General features: G+C 49.3%; 1 protein-coding gene across 2 annotated transcripts in view; it reads right to left on the bottom strand.

Moving 5' to 3' along the window:
* Positions 1-20,188, bottom strand: part of DNAAF9 (dynein axonemal assembly factor 9) — a 124,081-nt gene that overhangs the window by 16,880 nt on the left and 87,013 nt on the right. For both annotated transcript variants that reach the window (XM_088450890.1, XM_088450889.1), the window contains exons 21-31: positions 19,122-19,225; positions 12,971-13,117; positions 12,233-12,324; positions 10,378-10,479; positions 9,757-9,874; positions 7,835-7,923; positions 7,142-7,300; positions 5,940-6,065; positions 4,986-5,023; positions 4,743-4,878; positions 4,232-4,318 (exon numbers count right to left, since the gene is read on the bottom strand). In XM_088450890.1, the coding sequence (XP_088307016.1) occupies positions 4,232-4,318; positions 4,743-4,878; positions 4,986-5,023; positions 5,940-6,065; positions 7,142-7,300; positions 7,835-7,923; positions 9,757-9,874; positions 10,378-10,479; positions 12,233-12,324; positions 12,971-13,117; positions 19,122-19,225 (1,198 nt within the window). The remainder of the gene's footprint in view (positions 1-4,231; positions 4,319-4,742; positions 4,879-4,985; positions 5,024-5,939; positions 6,066-7,141; positions 7,301-7,834; positions 7,924-9,756; positions 9,875-10,377; positions 10,480-12,232; positions 12,325-12,970; positions 13,118-19,121; positions 19,226-20,188) is intronic.

The raw sequence follows: 20,188 nt of genomic DNA, 5'->3' as shown, positions 1-20,188 counted from the left end.
ACCTCAGATACCGCTGGTGTGAAGATGCTATCGGAACATGGAGGTAGGCGTCCTGGATGTCCAGGGACACCATGTACTCCCCCGGTTCCATCGCCAGAATGATGGAACGTAACGTTTCCATCCTGAACTTGGGAACCCTGAGGAATTTGTTCAGAGACTTCAAGTTGAGGATAGGGCGATGAGAACCATTGGGTTTCTGCACCAGAAACAGAGACGAATAATACCCCGTCCCTCGTTGTGATAGAGGAACGGGAACAATGACCCCTGCTTTCAGCAAGGACTCTATAGCCTCCTGAACCTGTAACGCCTTGGTCTTGTCCTGAGAAGGACTTGTGCAGAAAAACTGGTGGGGTGGTCTGTGCCGAAAAGACAGGGCGTACCCCTGGGAGACCACTTCTCGAACCCAGGCATCCGTGGTGGTATTGTGCCAGCACTGGGCAAATAGAAGAAGTCGGCCTCCCACTCTGAGGTCCCCCAGAGGGAGGCCCGTCCCATCAGGCCGCAGGTTTATCTTCCTGCTTGGAAGAAGGGCGCCGAGCACTCCAGGCTTGCTTCTTGGGTTTAGAGGCCGTCTTACTCGCAGACTGTCTCGGGAAGGACTGACCTTTCGCCTTACCCTGAACCCGAAAGGAACAAAAAGCCGAACTCCGAACCTTAGCAGGCAGTGCAGCCGAAGGGAGGAAGGCCGACTTGGATTTAGCCAGGGTGTCCACTATTTTGTCCAAGTCCGGACCAAATAGTAATTCCCCATTGAAAGGTAAGGCCTCCAGACCTTTCTTTGAATCAGAGTCCGCTCTCCAGGACCGCAACCATAAGGATCGGCGGGCAGACACCGCTGCAGCCGATACCCTCGAGGTCAGCAGACTAGCATCTAAAGAAGCTTCTCCAATGTAAGAAGCAGCGTCCCTCATTTGTCCCAACAACGCCCGCTGGACATCCGGAGCGTCGTCCGGGAAGGTATCTTCCAATGCATTGGCCCACCCCTCAATGGCCTTGGCCACCCAGGAGATGGCCATGGACGGTCGGGCCACCGCCCCGGAGAGGGAGTAAATAGACTTTAAGCAAGTCTCAACTTTCCTGTCCGTGGGATCCTTCAGCGAGGATATCGACGGTAATGGTAAGGTGGCGCCCCGAGTTAAACGGGTGACATGGGAATCCACCGCCGGTGGAGTTTCCCATTTTTTACAATGTGCCTCAGGGAAGGGGTAATTAGAAGCCAACCGCTTCTGAGGAAGGAATCTCTTACTGGGCGCCTGCCAAGCTACCGCCATATGATCCGTCAACTGATCCGACAGGGGAAACACCGCAGAAGCCACCTTAGTTTTTTTGAAACTAGGAAACTTTGATTTAGGAACCGATGCCTCATCCTCTATAAGAAAAATAGCTCGCACCGCCCTAACTAGTGCTCGCACATTAATGGACGACTTGGTATCCATTTCCTGGACCGAGGCGTCCGAGTCAGTGTCATCAGGGACCTCCCCATCATCTGAGGAACCCTCTGAGTCCGATACCTGAGCAGCCCGTGTCATGAGTGGGCGTTTTGAAATCCTAGAAGGCATGTCAGTCTGCAACATTGACTGAAAAGCCGAGGAAGCGGCCGCCAAATTTTGCACGGAGTTGGAGAGCACATCCACCCAGGGTGGAGGAGTCACCATAGGGGCCTGAAAAGGTACCACAGGCTGCTGCGGCACAGGGGAAGCCTGTATATACATAGGCAACCCCGCATAGGGACCCACCGACTGAGACCCAGGAGGACTCCGCAATAACTGCGGGACACCCGGGGAATGGGGGATGGTCGGCTGGGGCAACGACCTAGTAGGGAGAGCAGTCGGGACCGACAGACGGTCCGCAATAGACACCAGCACTTGAGAAAACATCGCCCACGGTGGTTCCTGCGCGTGAGAAGGTCTGGATGGGCCAGGAGCCACCTGGCATCGACTACACAGGCCATCCTGTGACAAATCCTCCCTATCTACTCCTGCAGAACAGCGTCCGCAGGAGGCCAACACCGGAGCCACTGAGCGCTCAACCTCCTCGTCTGACATGACAGAATATATTATATATCTGGCACCAGGGTAGAAGTAAAACGCACTCACCGGTGTGCTGAACAACAGCCCACAATATGGCACTGAGTAGCACACAACTGTATGTGACGGACCTCACAAATACGTGATCTATATAAGTGAGGTCAGTAGAAACGCCCCTCCCCCACACACCTGTAGGGCTTGTAGGAGAAGTAAAGGGATAGGTATAAGCTGACAGTAAGTAGAAAATAAGCACAGACAGGCAGCACTAGCAAAAGTCACATACCATGCAGGAAGATATACTCACTGCACCTTTACACTACAATCAACCTGCCCAGATTCAGTGTCTGGGAGGGCTATAGTGCTGTGTACGCTGTCCTTAATCAGGGGAGAGGTACACAGGGGGACCGGTCCGCGTGCTCCCTGAAGATCTGCGCTGCCACTGTGAGAAAATGGCCGCTGGAGACCTCAGAGGAGGAGTGGCCGAGGAATCTGCAGCTCAGCGACGCCAGACTCCGTGCTGAAAGGCGCGCTGAGCTGAGGGGAGGAGCCGCTGACAGGGAAGGCTTCCTCCCCTGGCTAGCATATTAACCCCAGGGCTTGCCGGCATCCCGCTTGCCATATATCCCTGGTGGTCTAGTGGTCCCACGGGTTATTCCTCCTCAGAGGGGGAGCCCGCCGCCACCGCTAGCGGCCCCCGGTCTGTCCCCTAGGACCGGGGGCAAAGGACTGCATCTGCAGGCAAAACCCGCGAGCCGCCGCTAATCGGCGACTCGCGGCTTACCTTGTCCCCGGCGACTCCGGCAGCAGTCCAGGGAGGGACCCAGAGTCCGGCTAGTACGGACTCTGGCCTCCCGCCGCGATCCCCAGTGCAGTACTGGCGTCGCGGCGCCAGCGGGGAAGGAGAGCGGCAGCGTGGGCGTCTGCATAGACAGCCCGTCGCTGCCACACTAGAGCCTCTGTTTTAAAATAAAAATCTAACAGGCTCTTTTTTTTTAAATAAAAATAGAAAGCTTTTGGGGGCTGCTCCTGCAGCCCCCCTGCGCAGGTGACCCGACTCCGGCCGGGCACCAACTCAAACTGAGGTGCTGTGGCCGGGGGCGGGGTATAGAGGAGAACGGACCCAAGTGCATCCTGGGAGCAGCTAAAGCTTTAACTGCGTGGTGCCCATGGATCCAGATCCAGCTATACCCCAAGATCAACCCTGTGGACCCCCTATGGAGCCTGAAGTAGAAAAGGGGGATGGTTAGGCACTGAAGGGAGGGGGGGTGAGGGTTAGGCACTGGGGGGGGGGGGGGTTAGGCACTGGGGGGGTGGGAGGGTTAGGGTTAGGCACTGGGGGGAGGGTTAGGCACTGGGGGGGTGTTAGGCACTGGGGGGGGGAAGGTTTAGGGTTAGGCCCTGGGGGGGAGGGTGAAGGTTAGGCACTGGGGGGGGAGGGTAGGTTTAGAGTGTTGGGACGGAGGGTTTGGATGCGGCCGCCAAGATTCTGACCGCTAGGATGCCGAGCGTCAGCATGTTGTACCCAATCTGACATCTGCAATATGCAGTTACTTTATGTAATAGTGATCCTGGTATAAAATGGAAGTAGGGAGATGCAGAGATGGACTCTCCCTATGAAAGTCAGGTGGTGGGGGAATAAATACCTAACCATTAGGTCACCAAGGAAAATCACCCATAAGGGAGGCAGAATGGATCCCATCAAGTAAGTATAAGGAAATGTGCTTATATAATTCTGCAGCAGGGGACACAGATGGCAGGATACCTAAAGGACGACCTACACAGGAGAGGAAGGATACCCTGTAACTGCAGTGCCAAGGGCCGCAACACAAAGCACCTGGACTCACTTAGAAAATCATTAAACACATCAAAAGCAATCACTGTCTCTTTATCAGAAAGTTATACAAGAATTTAGCCACAACCACTTACCAAGCAGGGTACAGATGTAGCCACTTACCAGCCAGGGTGCAGCCACTTACCAGCCAGGGTACAGATGTAGCCACTTACCAGCCAGGGTGCAGCCACTTACCAGCCAGGGTGCAGCCACTTACCAGCCAGGGTGCAGCCACTTACCAAGCAGGGTACAGCCACTTACCAAGCAGGGTACAGATGTAGCCACTTACCAGCCAGGGTGCAGCCACTTACCAGCCAGGGTACAGTCGCAGCCACTTACCCTTAACAACCAGGGTACAGCTGCAGACACTCACCAGCCAGGGTACATCACATAACGTGTTCTTAGCATCTGTGGGCTGGAGAAGCTGCTTTCAGAAAGGACCAGCTCAATGTCCTCATTTCTGCCAGGAGAGAAGAAGCACAAAGGCATCAGAGTCTGCTCCTCCTCACTGACAGTTTAACAGTGTCTGAGCCAGAACTAATTACCACCCTGGTACTAATGTACTCGTGTAGAGTCCAGGTAAACTGTGCCAGTCCCAAGTGCCTCAGCTGAGCCTGACAAAGGATCAAACACGAGTCACAATTCTAACCACACACACTAACACCAGCTCCAACCCCTGACAGTCACACATCTCATGTCATCAAACACTGCCTACTCTAGAATGAATATAGCCCCAAAACTAATGATCTGGTGAGCAGCACATTCTCTAGAGCGGACGCAGCCCCAGGATTCATTACAGTATATGGTTATTAGTCTCTAAAATAAATCCAGCCGGTAACCTCTCTGTTCTAGAGCAAACACAACGCGGCTTCGGGGCTCATTACCTGGTGACCACTCCCTTTTCGGCGAGAATAAACGCGGCGCCAGGGTTCAGTGTTCGGAGCAGTTTCTGGAGGAGTCCCAGGGATGGGTGTCTCTGCTCACAGGTCAGACTGGTGAACACAACATTGCTGACGATACCTGCAGCATAAAGACACGTAACACGCAGAGGAAAATACCGTTACAGTACATGTAAGTGTGCATGACAATCACCTGTGACCAGATAGCATGGTGTCCGAGATAAATACCTTGTGAGCACTGCTCCAGGAATTTGGGAAAATAAAACCTTAAAATGAGAAAAGGAACATATTACAAAATCTATATATTACCATACATATCCCTCTATACCAGTGGTTCTCAAACTGGGTCCTCAAGACCCCACACGGTTCACATTTTCCAGGTCACCCAGCAGGTGCACAGGTGCATTCATTACTGGCTGAAACATTTTAAAAAGATCCACAGGTGTTGCTAATTATTTCACTTTTAATTCTGTGAGGAGACCTGGAAAACATGCAGTGTTTGGGTTCCTGAGGACCGAGTTTGAGAACCTGTGCTCTATACATCCCAACAAGTCATGTAGGACTGACAGATCTGTGCTCATGCAAGGTTATCATAAATACCTGGCACTGCTGTACAGGATCAGGCTATTGTCCAAAGGGGAGTTCTAGCCTTTCCCATAAAACATTGTAAAACCTACTACTGCAATGGCTACAAGTTGTGTAGTTAGTGCTGGGATTCTAATGAGCCGTACATGACGCGTCAGTCAATAACAAAAACACTGCAGGAAATGTGTACAAATCCGTATAGTGATAATAACTGTAATCTGAAATAAACTGCAGGACCATGCTTTTGGAAATTGTATAATAACTTTATCGTTCTTCTGATGGGGGAAGGGGGGGGAGGGATGGGAGCGGATCAGTAGGACCAATTGGAAGTCGCAATGGTGTGTGTGTGTGTGTGGTGTGTGGTGTGGTGTGTGTGTGTGTGTGGTGTGGTGTGTGGTGTGTGGTGTGGTGTGTGTGTGCTCGGCCACCCACGCTGGTGGTACAATTAAACTGGCAGGTGATAATGTAAACTGATACTTTTATTAACAATTTCAGGAAGTAGGAATATATTAAATACTTTAGATTTATAAAAACTGTGACAGAGTAAAGGGATATCAGTAGGACGTATATAACGGAGCCCAGGAGCCTGCCATGTACCTGTGCTCCATAGTGCAGCTCAGAGGGTCCACACAAGCGGTCACAGCACCAATAACGAAGGAGGACTTGACAAGAGGGTCAGCGTGAGTTTGCATGGCCTGCACTACATCAATGACATCCGCGTATCTGGGAGGAGAGACAAGTGGAGATGGGGAAGGTGACAATTAAACATAAGAACAGCTGTCAGCAGCTAAAGTTCATCCACTCCAAGAAAACAATAATCTGCCAGCAGACCCCAGCGACTGTCCAGATAGCATCCCCAGAAACTCTCTCTACACTGCACATTGCAGGCCGGGATCTCCCAACAGCAACATCTGTTTAATTTGTGGGGTGTAGTGCGGCTACAGAGACCCGGGGGAGCGCAGCCCGGCTACAGAGACCCGGGGGAGCGCAGCCCGGCTACAGAGACCCGGGGGAGCGCAGCCCGGCTACAGAGACCCGGGGGAGCGCAGCCCGGCTACAGAGACCCGGGGGAGCGCAGCCCGGCTACAGAGACCCGGGGGAGCGCAGCCCGGCTACAGAGACCCGGGGGAGCGCAGCCCGGCTACAGAGACCCGGGGGAGCGCAGCCCGGCTACAGAGACCCGGGGGAGCGCAGCCCGGCTACAGAGACCCGGGGGAGCGCAGCCCGGCTACAGAGACCCGGGGGAGCGCAGCCCGGCTACAGAGACCCGGGGGAGCCACTGTGGGCAGCTACTGGTAGGTGGCTGTAACTCTATCACACCTAGGAGGATGAATTAGTGGTAAACTTATCCCTTATTTATGGGAAACTGGATTTAAAATGTGATTTTGTTATTTTAACCAAAGAATTTACCGCTATTTTACTTCCTAACAGAGTACAGCTCCGCCTCCTCCCTGCCCTTCCACCGAGTACAGCTCCGCCTCCTCCCTGCCCTTCCACCGAGTACAGCTCCGCCTCCTCCCTGCCCTTCCACAGAGAACAGCTCCGCCCCTTCCCTGCCCTTCCACAGAGTACAGCTCCGCCTCCTTCCTGCCCTTCCAGAGTACAGCTTCGCCCCCTCCCCGCCCTTCCACAGAGTACAGCTTCGCCCCCTCCCTGCCCTTCCCCACAGTACAGCTCCACCTCCTCCCTGCCCTTCCTCACAGTACAGCTCCACCTCCTCCCTGCCCTTCCTCACAGTACAAATGATGTGTCTCTCCCTTTAAAGACCTCAGGGTCTCAGATCACAGACCAATTCTCACCCCTCTATAACCACGAGGAGTCTCATCTTCTTCCGGGAATAGACAGCCTGACGGGCGCTGCGATTCCGTTGTGCTTCCAGGATGCTAGAGAGGAATCTCTGGTACTGTGCTTTGTTGAACTCCTCGGAATGATCACTGGGCTGACGATACACCAGCCACCTAGGAAAAATAGGAGCCATTCATAATCTAGGCTTACTTTCCATACAGTGATATACACAACCTGCTCTGCGCAGTAATCCTGCTACTCTGTATAGTTACACTGATGGCTGTGACTGAGGGACACACAGACAAATCAGGCAAGTAATACAGCCAAATACACTGGCAAAATAGGGGGGCTTCCCATTCACCTGGGGGAGAGCGTTCAGTCACATCACAGTCTGCGAGTGAGCGCCGTACGGCAGAGCCTGCGAGTGAGCTCCGTATGCTAACAGTGACCCCTCACACCAGCCCCACTCGTTCTCACTACATAGTGTATCTACTCTGCAGCAGCAAAACACGGATGACAAATATGGAAAAACTATTTTGTTTGAAATGTGTAACACTCAGATAAATGTTGTATCCTGCTAGTGGTAAGTGAAGGAACAGATCAGGTGTTAGTAAATACATGCAATGGGATTTGTTCATTTGTTGTGTGATCGCTAAACAGTCTCCTGAAAAGCGACATTTACATAAAATAGAATGAGCCTACGGTACCTGCCATATTCCTTCTGAAAGGACACAAGGAAATCACATAGGTCACTGCAGTGACTTCCCGGCAATCCAGTTATAATGTTAACAGCCACCTAGAAATACAATGTATCCATAAAGTGCCGCACAGGGAATATTTAAACATACAGGGAAAAGAAAAAAAAAACCATTTTCCACCCACTTTAGTCAGTGACTAAACAGTGGCTGAGACAGGTCAAAAAGCAAAAGGGAGGTTGCAGTTACGTCTGCTAAGCCATACAGAGCATTTCCAATACCAATGTGACTGAAGCCAAATACCCAGCTCTATGGTTTATGATGTTTCAGGCTTCCATGTGCGGTCTCTTCTCTATTTCCCTATTCCAGAGATAATCAGGAGTCATGTCCACAGTAACTCACCCAACACAATATGGTACTTCAAAAGCAAAAAATTGTGATCTTATTCTATGAACAAAGCATAACAGACATTAAGGCAGTGGTCAGGGAACAGGGGTAAATTACCCCACATGGGGCAAAAATTTAATTCCTGGGGGCAATGGACGGACAGCCGGGCATGCATATGAATCATTCTATAATATAGAATGATTCATATGCATGCCCAGCTGTGCCGCAGGGAGGCTCTAAGCCGGCCGCCCGCTGAGATGTTATTACCAGCGGGCGCCCGGCTCCTTCCCTGCAGCGCAGCGTTAGCCGTAGGCTGGAGTTCTCTTCTCAACTCCAGCTTCCGCCTCTCTCCATGCGCACTATGGGAGAGACATCATGACGTCTCTCCCATAGTTCCGAGGAGCAGCCGGGCGGACAGGACGGCGGCGGATGCAGGAGCGGGGATTAAGGTGGGTTTTTTTTGTACAAGCGGCACTACAGGGGCATTATATGGGGGCACAACTACAGGGCCACTATATGGGGGCACTACTACAGGGCCACTATATGGGGGCACTACTACAGGGCCACTATATGGGGGCACTACTACAGGGCCACTATATGGGGGCACTACTACAGGGGGCATTATATGGGGGCACTACTACAGGGGGCATTATATGGGGGCACTACTACAGGGGGCATTATATGGGGGCACTACTACAGGGGGCATTATATGGGGGGACTACTACAGGGGCATTATATGGGGGCGCTACTACAGGGGCATTATATGGGGGCGCTACTACAGGGGGCATTATATGGGGGCACTACTACAGGGGGCATTGTATGGGGGCACTACTACAGGGGGCATTGTATGGGGGCACTACTACAGGGGGCATTGTATGGGGGCACTACTACAGGGGGCATTATATGGGGGCACTACTACAGGGGGCATTATATGGGAGCACTACTACAGGGGCATTATATGGGGGCACTACTACAGGGGCATTATATGGGGGCGCTACTACAGGGGCATTATATGGGGGCACTACTATATGATTTCCTTCCTTTCAAATCAAGGGGGTAACGTCGGCGTATCTAAATATATTTTGGGGTAAAAGGTAAAAAAGTTCCCCGACCCCTGCATTAAGATGACAACATTAGTAAATACGTATGAATATGAAGCAGACGATGATGTAGCATTCCCCGAGGTGGCCATGACTGATCCCAGCCTATAGCAACGCTACCATCTTCACAACAGCCGACTGCCCCCTAATGTTGTAGCACTACTGCAATTGCCTGGCTGCCAATCAGAGTAACAGCGCTGCGGGGCGGCATTGTAAGAGGAGAGAGCTGGTATGAAGAGCAGCCGCTGTAAGCGGAGAACCCGTGTCAGTGTTTTTTTTTTTTGTGTACTTTTATAATAATATGAATTATTAGTAGTTTGGCTCATTCAAAATGTGCGATCAGTCAAGAACCATTCATAGACCTGTAACCACAGCCAAATGTGGAGTGTACGATGTAATGTAGAGAAGACTCGCACTCGGGGTAACTGCTGCAATAGTTATAGTCACCTTGTCATTCTCTGCATGGCTCCCAGCAATGGTCTCTGAGTGCTGGAGCAATGCTGGCAGATGTGTTCTTGGAACCGGGTCGCTGCCCACACTGCTCACCGACAGGTGCTGCAGGAAGCTGGTGACACAAGACAGAGGCACTCAGTGATCACCCACACCGACCAATCAGGATACAGTACTGTAGTCCATACTTCTACGGAACGCCCTGCCACGTCCTATCAGACTGCCTCCAAACATGCCCTTGTAACTCATAATGCCCTTATAACTCATACCTTCACTGAAGCCCACCACCCCCTTCTAATCTCCAGCCTCTGCCCTCCCCAAACTCTGCTTCATTCTCCCCTCTTTGTGTCCACAGATAGCCCCTATAGGTAGTAGTTACTCACGAGCAGGGCCCTTCTCCCCCCTCCTATGTATGGCGCTGTGGAGCCTTTGTGACACCATATACACAAAAGATAACAACAATAACAGGACAATGTGCAAAACAGCCAGAGACCTCAGCACTACTAAGTGTACAGTAACATAACAAAAGCATAAAGAGACAACATTGGAAGCTACTGTACAATGTAACACACTATAAAGGAGAAGTATGGATATACACTGCTATAGCTGTAGGCTCACCTATCCAGGCCAGGAAGATTAGCAGCTATCAGTTTCCGCTGGCTCCATCTCTCTGTGGAAGGATAGGATGCCGCCTCATATACATTCTGCATGTTCAAGTAGCTGGAATAGGAAAGGAAAAATGTACTTACTGCAAATCACTAGTAAACAAGCAACAATATAAATATATCCAGATTTATGAATAAGCTTGTAAAACAGGAGATGAATTGATCAAACGGATTCCAAACGATCTGGAGGGCAGGTACAATCACGGGGGTCACAGAGAAAGCCAGAGAGGGGCGGGGTCACAGAGAGAGCGGCGGAGGTCACAGAGAGAGCCAGCTCGCGGGGGCCTGAGTGAAGGCGCAGGTGCCTGGTTCTCAACTCCAGTAATAAAGTACCACCCACAGATCATGTTTTGATTTCCTGAATCATGTACAGGTGAGTTAATGTACACTGCTGGGTGAGTCATTATCCCATCTGCTTCCACAGACAGAAATCCTCAAAACATAACCTGCTGGGAAAACTTGGGTGTTGAGAACTCCGCTTTAAACTATACACTGTTAGATACCCATTTCACCAGTAAATCAATGTTGATATCTAAATAAGAACTTAAATATTCCAGAGAGTCGCATTATTCAAATTACACATTTTAACTACCTGTACTATAACTAAGCAGGAGGAATCAATTATCACTTTTAGAAGTGTATTTTGTATGTATTTTTTCTAAGATGTCCAGAAAACAAAGATAGCTCATCTCCCTGCACTGAGAATCTGCTTCCTCTCCCATCGTCACGGTGAGCAGAACATGGAGCAAGATCTGTACAGGACGACAGAATGATGCCACCTAGCGGCAAATGTTCTCATGTAAGAAAGCAACAGCGTTTCCAAGTCGAGAGAGAAACTGTGGTTTTCTTGGGATGCGGCAAAATTACCGCCACCCGGAATGCCAGCCGTCGGAATCTCAACAGCAGAAGGCCGACCCGGGGATAAAGATAGGAGTTTAAATGCCCCACGCCGAAGTCCTGAACGAGGTAAGCCAGGAAGAGTTAGCTTGTAGCAGCGGGTGGAGGGTTAGGTTTAGACACTCCCGGGGAGGACTTAGGGTTTGGCAACCCCAGGGGGGGGGGTTAGGGTTAGGCACCACTTGGGGGAGGTTAGGGGAGATTTAGAGCACTTACTGGCCGCTGTCGGGATATCCTCCCTTCAGGCTTCCAGAGTTGGTATGAGAACCGGCGGCTATTCAGCCATCAGTATTTCATACCGATTCCGTTAGTATGGAGCATCTCTCTGCGGCAGTATCATCTGACCATAGGAGGAGTCACGGGGTAAATTCAATTGTTTTATGCGGCACGCTAATTAGTGGATGCCTGACTGAGCATTTAATCGTTGCTCTGTTCGGGCAGGAAAGCTGCAGGTGGACACATTGCTGCATGCTGCCCCCGGAGGTGGTGAGCAGAAATGTGCAAACTGCTGTTTGGGCCCACTATCCAGAACTTTAAAGGGGTTCAGCTGTTTTACGCAGCTAAACCCTGCCTATTTGGGCGCGACAAGCACGATAATGAATGGGCGCTCAGAATAAATTAATTGCTTCGTCAGGCGCCCAATTATTTATCATGGAGCAGAAAACAATTGAATTCCCCCAAAGACTCAGCACAATCTATATTTACTGTGTTAATACAACAAAAATGTCTACAATGTAATATAAATCGGTGCTTGGTTCCCTAGTGAGAACCCAATGAGTAAATGAATACGGGTGGCCTGCAGATAAAAATACAAGATGGGTAACTTTCGGAGTACCTCCCATTTGCAGTAAAGGGGCTCACAGATAAATAGGTGCAATGAATCATAGACAGCAATAGCAGATCTGACTCACATCTTCCTTTGTTCCTCTGACAGCCGGTGTTCCTCAACCACCTGTAGAGTGATTCCTGAACTCTCGGTATGTTGCTGCCAATGCTTCAGAACCTATATGGCATTAGAGACGAAAGTCAGTTTTACAGCAGAGCAGCACAACCATAGGATGGGCTGGTCTTTGTCACGTGTGTATACGCTATAAGACGACACAATGTAACACTGAGATAAAGCCACAGGTTTGTTAACAATACAGTGATCATCTCTATGTAAATCTATCGTCCCCTTGCTGACGGGGAAGGGTGGTGCCTCTCTATCTTGCATCTGTGTGGAATAGTTAAAAAAATAAAAAAATAAAATATGGAGTGATTGGCTTGAAGACTTGCATAACAAAAATTCTCTGTATATACTGATGGATTCACACACAAATGCATGGCCTGTGACATTATTGTAAGTGGGACTAACTGGTAAGTTAAGCTTTGCCATTTCACCTTCCTGACTTATTAGAAGAGTGTTTAATCACTGGCTATGAGCTGTGTAATGTATTCCGTGGTGTTTAGTGACGGATAAGAGACGATAATTATTCTCACAGACAAAGACGTCATCATTGGCCTTGTACAGTTACACACGGTTATTTTATTGGTTTGCGGCTCATGCATTCTAGAAACGTATTCATCACCAAACAAGTGACATGACATTACCAGTAAAGTGCCATGCTGTAATGGCAAACGATGCCACTTTGTACTAACCTATACCTTACCTGTGAGTAAAAAGCCCGATAGCTCTTGGACTTGGGTAAAAGTGCAAATGTGAAGAAGCTGCCGGGAGTGTTGAAATGGATGGGCAGGTGAGCCTGCAGCGAGCTTTTATACTCAATAATCAGGAGAGCCACCACACTGCTGGAATCCTGCAAAGGGAAACACAGCCTTATGTACAGCAGGAACTGGAGAGGATAGTAAGCTGCTCACTGACAATGACAAATAAAATAAGGGTCTCTAGAAGCAGCCTTAGCAGAGTTGTGTAATTCACATAGCCGATGTAACCATCTAATAATTGTGCCACTGAGAGTATGGCCGCTCCAATATGGCAGATGACGCAACTCAGCCACGCTAGGATAGTCACAGGAGTAAGCCCGTTAGCCCCTATCCTCCTGGCCTACTGTAACTGGGTAAAGAGATACTGTAAGATACAAGTTTTAAGGCCGCTACACACTTGCGACAGCCATGCTCGCTAACAATGTCGCCCGTCAGACCTGCATGCAGGTCTGACGGGCGTTGTCACTGACGAGGCGCGGGAACGCGCATCATCAGTGACATAGCAGGTACACACTAGACGATGTGCCCGATGTCCTATTGTCTAGTGCAGGGGTTCCCAACCACAGTCCTCAATGCACACTAACAGTCCAGTTTTAGGGATAGCCATACTTGAGCACAAGTGACTTAATTAGTGCCTCAGTTATTTTGATTTAACCATCTGTACACAATCATGGATATCACTAAAACCAGGACTGTTAGTGTGCCTTGAGGACCGAGGTTGGGAATGACTGGTCTAGTGTGTACCCGGCATTAGCCTTGCAGTACCACGTCTTACAGACGTTTCATTCCATAAACAATTACATGTTTGAGGGCTAGAAGGCGCCTACTATACCCAATGTTACTAGTGCCCCCCATGGATGAAAAAGAAAGTACAATGGTTGTATGGTATCCAGGCAGACAGAGCAGACACAATAGTGCATGTAAGTACTATGTGTACCCAACTCACTGCACACAACACGTAGATATTGGTGACCTTTATATAGAGCAAACACTATCATTGCCCTTATTGCTAGATGTTATGCTGGTCTAGGCAGATCTCTCACACTTACAGAAACCAGAGCCAAGTGTTACAGGACAGCAATATCGCAATGTAAGAGATGCACGCTATGGCCAAACAAGAAGTTACCATGTAGCAGCGGGATGCAGTCAGGAAGCAGACGGTCGAAATGCTGACCGCCGGCTTCACAAATGTCTAATCCCGGCAGGGGTCTAATAACAGGCGTCGAAATCCCGGTGCCTGTCATTTTACCTACGATGGGAGCCCGACGCCCGGCATACCGATCGAAGGGAGGGCCAGGACACACACATAGGGTTAGCCCCCCCTCCCCAGGAGGGTTAGGCACCCATAGGGTTAGTAAATAGTTTAAATACTTACCTGTCGGGAACTTCACTGCTGGTCTTCCGGCGTCAGGATTAGAACCGCCGGACACGCGTGTATATGTATAGTGAAATGTAAATGGAGCAGTGCGCTGCCCCCAGTGAATAGCCGATGCCTGCAGAGCAGCCGCTGGGGGCATATAAACATATCACATCCTCGGCCCTCCCAGTGTTTATCAATGTCAATATTTTGATATATCGGAAGAGAAACAATCATTTCTGAATATCAATAATGATGAGAGCGAATTTCATGGATCATTTTGATTGTATTGATCTTGTATAAATCAGGAATATCAAATTATTTTTTTAGTTTATAAAACCGTGTTAATTAAGTTTTAAGTAAATGTTTAGAACATAATTCAGTCATAAAAAACAAAACAAAAAAAAGTGTTAAAAAAAACAAACAAAACAAATAAATTAAAGAGTCACCACTACAGATGGGACCACATACATCTAGCCTCTTTGCGCACTAAACAGCCCATCTAGTCGCGCCATGCCGTGGATCGGTAGCGCCGATCGTCTTTTTACCTTCAAATGCATCTTATTCGCACGACTTGATTAAAATGATGTGCGTCATGCTTATGTTCTGTGAGCGACTGCGCGTGTATCTGCATGCGACACGCTATGTTAGTGTCAGCGGCTGTAATACTATGACGTAGCGTTTAGCATACACATACACCCGCAGTCACACAGAGAACGTAGGCATGCTGCATAACATTGTAATCAGCAGAAGCTAAATATTCGCATCTCTGTGCAAATAAGACGCATTTGAAGGGGAGAAGTCTCACAAAAAGATGCTCATCGCTATTGAGTCACGTGGAGCTCCCACGTTATGTGTAGCGCACGGAGGATAGATGTATGTGGACACATCTGCACATGCATTTGGCAGAGGTAATGGTGCTTCACCTCAAACCAGAGTGCAGCATGATGTCACGGTGACACTGACCAGTGTACCTATCCTTGGTGGTTCTTTAACAAGCCCACAACACTGCACAGCTGGGCAATAGCTTCTCCTCTGGTGTCCCAATCACGCACATGTATATTTTTATCTTTCAGGAATTTAGAAAGGCGGCTGGCGATGTGCCCAAGCTATAATTACCGCCAATGTGCAGCCATTATCCTGGCAGCGACAATAGGAGGAAGGTCAGAGCTCAGTAAGAGGGGAGAGAGAGATAAATAAGAGACTGGAGGATGCGCAATGTCAGATAAAACTCAGTGTTTCCATTGTCTAGCTTCTGATTTTAGTAAAAGTGTATTTCCTATTATTGGAAAGCAAAATCATGGAGGATGAGCTGTAAAATCAGCGCTGTACACAGCACATTCGTTGCACAGATAGAAAGGGATAATGTGGACGTGCACGTCAGACAGACAGTCTCCACCAATTCCACAACTGATATACCATTAGGATATGGGTGACAAACTTACAGGACTACATAATGTGTGTGATGCTGGAGGCCTAAGCAGTGAGGGAGCAATGTTCTGAGATGTCACTGGCTCCTAGTGACTGGATAGGCTGCATTCTCAGTGATGTCACTGGTTCCTAGTGACTGGATAGGCTGCATTCTCAGTGATGTCACTGGCTCCTAGTGACTGGATAGGCTGCATTCTCAGTGATGTTACTGGCTCCTAGTGAGTGGATAGGCTGCATTCTCAGTGATGTCACTGGCTCCTAGTGAGTGGATAGGCTGCATTCTCAGTGATGTCACTGGCTCCTAGTGAGTGGATAGGCTGCATTCTCAGTGATGTTACTGGCTCCTAGTGACTGGATAGGCTGCATTCTGTGATACCACTGGTTCCTAGTGAGTGGATAGGCTGCATTCTCAGTGAGGTTACTGGCTCCTAGTGAGTGGATAGGCTGCATTCTCAGTGATGTCACTGGCTCCTAGTGAGTGGATAGGCTGCATTCTCAGTGATGTCACTGGTTCCTAGTGAGTGGATAGGCTACATTCTCAGTGAGGTTACTGGCTCCTAGTGGCTGGATAGGCTACATTCTGTGATGTCACTGGTTCCTAGTGAGTGGATAGGCTGCATTCTCAGTGAGGTTACTGGCTCCTAGTGGCTGGATAGGCTACATTCTGTGATGTCACTGGTTCCTAGTGAGTGGATAGGCTGCATTCTCAGTGAGGTTACTGGCTCCTAGTGAGTGGATAGGCTACATTCTCAGTGATGTCACTGGCTCCTAGTGAGTGGATAGGCTACATTCTCAGTGAGGTTACTGGCTCCTAGTGACAGGATAGGCTGCATTCTCAGTGATGTCACTGGCTCCTAGTGAGTGGATAGACTGCATTCTCAGTGATGTCACTGGCTCCTAGTGAGTGGATAGGCTACATTCTCAGTGAGGTTACTGGCTCCTAGAGAGTGGATAGGCTGCATTCTCAGTGATGTCACTGGCTCCTAGTGACTGGATAGGCTGCATTCTCAGTGATGTTACTGGCTCCTAGTGACTGGATAGGCTGCATTCTCAGTGATGTCACTGGCTCCTAGTGAGTGGATAGGCTGCATTCTCAGTGATGTTACTGGCTCCTAGTGACTGGATAGGCTGCATTCTGTGATGTCACTGGTTCCTAGTGAGTGGATAGGCTGCATTCTCAGTGTGGTTACTGGCTCCTAGTGAGTGGATAGGCTGCATTCTCAGTGATGTCACTGGCTCCTAGTCAGTGGATAGGCTGCATTCTCAGTGATGTCACTGGCTCCTAGTGAGTGGATAGGCTACATTCTCAGTGAGGTTACTGGCTCCTAGTGACTGGATAGGCTGCATTCTCAGTGATGTCACTGGCTCCTAGTGACTGGATAGGCTGCATTCTCAGTGATGTCACTGGCTCCTAGTGACTGGATAGGCTGCATTCTCAGTGATGTCACTGGCTCCTAGTGACTGGATAGGCTGCATTCTCAGTGATGTCACTGGCTCCTAGTGACTGGATAGGCTGCATTCTCAGTGATGTCACTGGCTCCTAGTGAGTGGATAGGCTGCATTCTCAGTGATGTTACTGGCTCCTAGTGACTGGATAGGCTGCATTCTGTGATGTCACTGGTTCCTAGTGAGTGGATAGGCTGCATTCTCAGTGTGGTTACTGGCTCCTAGTGAGTGGATAGGCTGCATTCTCAGTGATGTCACTGGCTCCTAGTGAGTGGATAGGCTGCATTCTCAGTGATGTCACTGGCTCCTAGTGAGTGGATAGGCTACATTCTCAGTGAGGTTACTGGCTCCTAGTGACTGGATAGGCTGCATTCTCAGTGATGTCACTGGCTCCTAGTGACTGGATAGGCTGCATTCTCAGTGATGTCACTGGCTCCTAGTGACTGGATAGGCTGCATTCTCAGTGATGTCACTGGCTCCTAGTGACTGGATAGGCTGCATTCTCAGTGATGTCACTGGCTCCTAGTGACTGGATAGGCTGCATTCTCAGTGATGTCACTGGCTCCTAGTGGTCAGGGTGCATTCTCAGTGATGTCACTGGTTGCTAGTGAGTGGATAGGCTGCATTCTCAGTGATGTCACTGGTTACTAGTGCTTGATAGGCTGCATTCTCAGTTATACCATTCCAATTTTTACAGCAAATATAGGTCATATACAAGTTTGCCTTAACGACAACAGTTGACACTGTAATCACAATCTCCTAACTCAGGAGCCAATGCAGAGTTGAATGCAAGCCGGTAGCGATTGCTCCCACACTGCATGCACAGAGCTAAATGTGTAGATGTGCTTGTATGCAGAGTCATGTGATCGGTGCAGCACACCCGTACGCCTTTCTAGTCATCAGTGTGCGCCTTTAAATCAGCACTATCCCTGGTGCAAACGCTGCATCTGACAGTAGTTAGAAGTATGTTTATGCACAAGTCTGCACAGCCCGTAATTCCTTCATCACATCCTCACTGAACTTAGCCCTTTGTTACAACCCAGCGATGCCCCTTCTCCTGTAGGTGCGACCGCTCGCAGTGCAAACACATGCAACGCTGCATCCGCCGTGGAACACGCCACACTGCCTGCGCGGTCATTAACGAAACCCAGCACACGGAGAAAGGTTGTGGCCATAATAGTGGACAATGAACTGTCTGACGAACGTCCCAGGAGGGTTTTCTCTACTAGTAATACAAAATAGTGATTGCTCAGATCAACTTAATAGTCTTTCCCAGGTGCTTGTACAGAGAAGGGTTTACTCTAGACTGCAGACAAAATATGTTTCCACTGCAACAGACCAGCCATAAGATTTGTATACTACATGATAATAGAAATCCAGAGATCTTTGTTGCATATATTTGCAAAGATATGTGTAAGCACCAGGCAGCAACAAGGAGTCTCTGTACCGATGGTCCCTAACGTTACATAATAGCACCCACTTTGGGAAGTATAACTGCATACTGCCATAACACATGATAACAGCACATACATTGACATGACGGCAGATGGTCAATAACAAAAGAGACGCCATTCAGGGATGTGGTGCAACTGAAATATACAGGGCAGACTAATATGAATATACACAGCTAGAAAATTCCTCAGTGTGTTAGTCCCTGTAACCAGTGATGGTAGGGGTTATTACAGCGGGGGCAGTGGGCCATGGGCACAGGTTTAGGCTTTAATGTAATAAACACACAATTGCCTAAAGTTCCTCTTGAGAGGGCACTACAGAGGAGCCTCATCACTCCGTGTGTCCCAGATGCCCGGCAGGGCAGGATTAGGGCGCAGATCGATCGTCACCAATAGAGAGCCAGTACTTACACCATCATGAAACTTGATAGAGGTCATGTGACTCCTCGGTACTGTAACACTTCCGTGGTTAGGGTGAACAAACAGGACGCCATCAGAAAAGAAATACAATTTACCTGAGAAAATGAAACAGATCACTAAAAATGTATCACGTGGAGGCTGCTCATACATAAAACAAAAATGGTCTTTTCCAAAAGCTGAAAACAGAATGTTACCGCTGCATACCCAGGGGCCCCGGGTCTATCCGTGCAGCCATTATTCCGGGAAGCTCCGCAGTTCACCCAACAGCGCCATAATAAACTGGAGCTATACTACAAAAGTGGGTGAGGGCTGGGAAAATATAAAAGAGGACACAAGCCATCAACCCCCCCTAGGACAAAGACGCCTCCATAAGCTACAGCTGCTTATGAGATTGGAGGGTAGGTAGGTTACAGACTGCCTGACATTAGTCCTAATTACAATGCATCTATCAGCTGCACAGGGGAGACTGTCACCTTGTACTCAACCAATAATCATGAAACCACAACCTATTAATTCCCTAAGAATTAGTGACACCACTGTGGTATGAGGAACGTTTTATAAAACAAGAGATATGGTAAGAACTTACCTTTGTTATCTCTGTTTCTACGAAGTCCATAGGGTCCACAGGGTTGACCTTGGGGTATAGGTTGGGAACCAAATCCGGGCACCACGCAGTTAAAGCTTTTAGCTCCCAGGATGCACTTGGGTCCACTCTCCCTATAACCCCACCCCCAGCCAGAGGCACCTCAGTTTGTAAGTAGCCAAAGGCCGGAGGAGAGAAAAAGAGAGAAAACTGGAGCACTCGATAACCATACTCACAGAAATGGGAGACGGAAAACCGGTGACCAGTCACACAGCCCATTTGAGGCCAGGTGCGTCAGGGCGGGCGCCCTGTGGACCCTATGGACTTCGTAGAAACAGAGATAACAAAGGTAAGTTCTTACCATATCTCTTGTTTTCTACTTCAGGGTCATAGGGGGTCCACAGGGTTGACCTTGGGGACGTCCCAAAGCAGTTCAACCAAGGGAGGGGACGCTCCTGTGCTGAGAGGAGAATCC

Source organism: Taudactylus pleione, unplaced genomic scaffold, assembly GCF_031769625.1.
Source record: "Taudactylus pleione unplaced genomic scaffold, aTauple2 ptg000533l, whole genome shotgun sequence".
NCBI classification, from domain to species: domain Eukaryota; kingdom Metazoa; phylum Chordata; class Amphibia; order Anura; family Myobatrachidae; genus Taudactylus; species Taudactylus pleione.
Note: the sequence above shows the minus strand (reverse complement) of the source record. Positions and strands in the feature narration are given on the sequence as shown.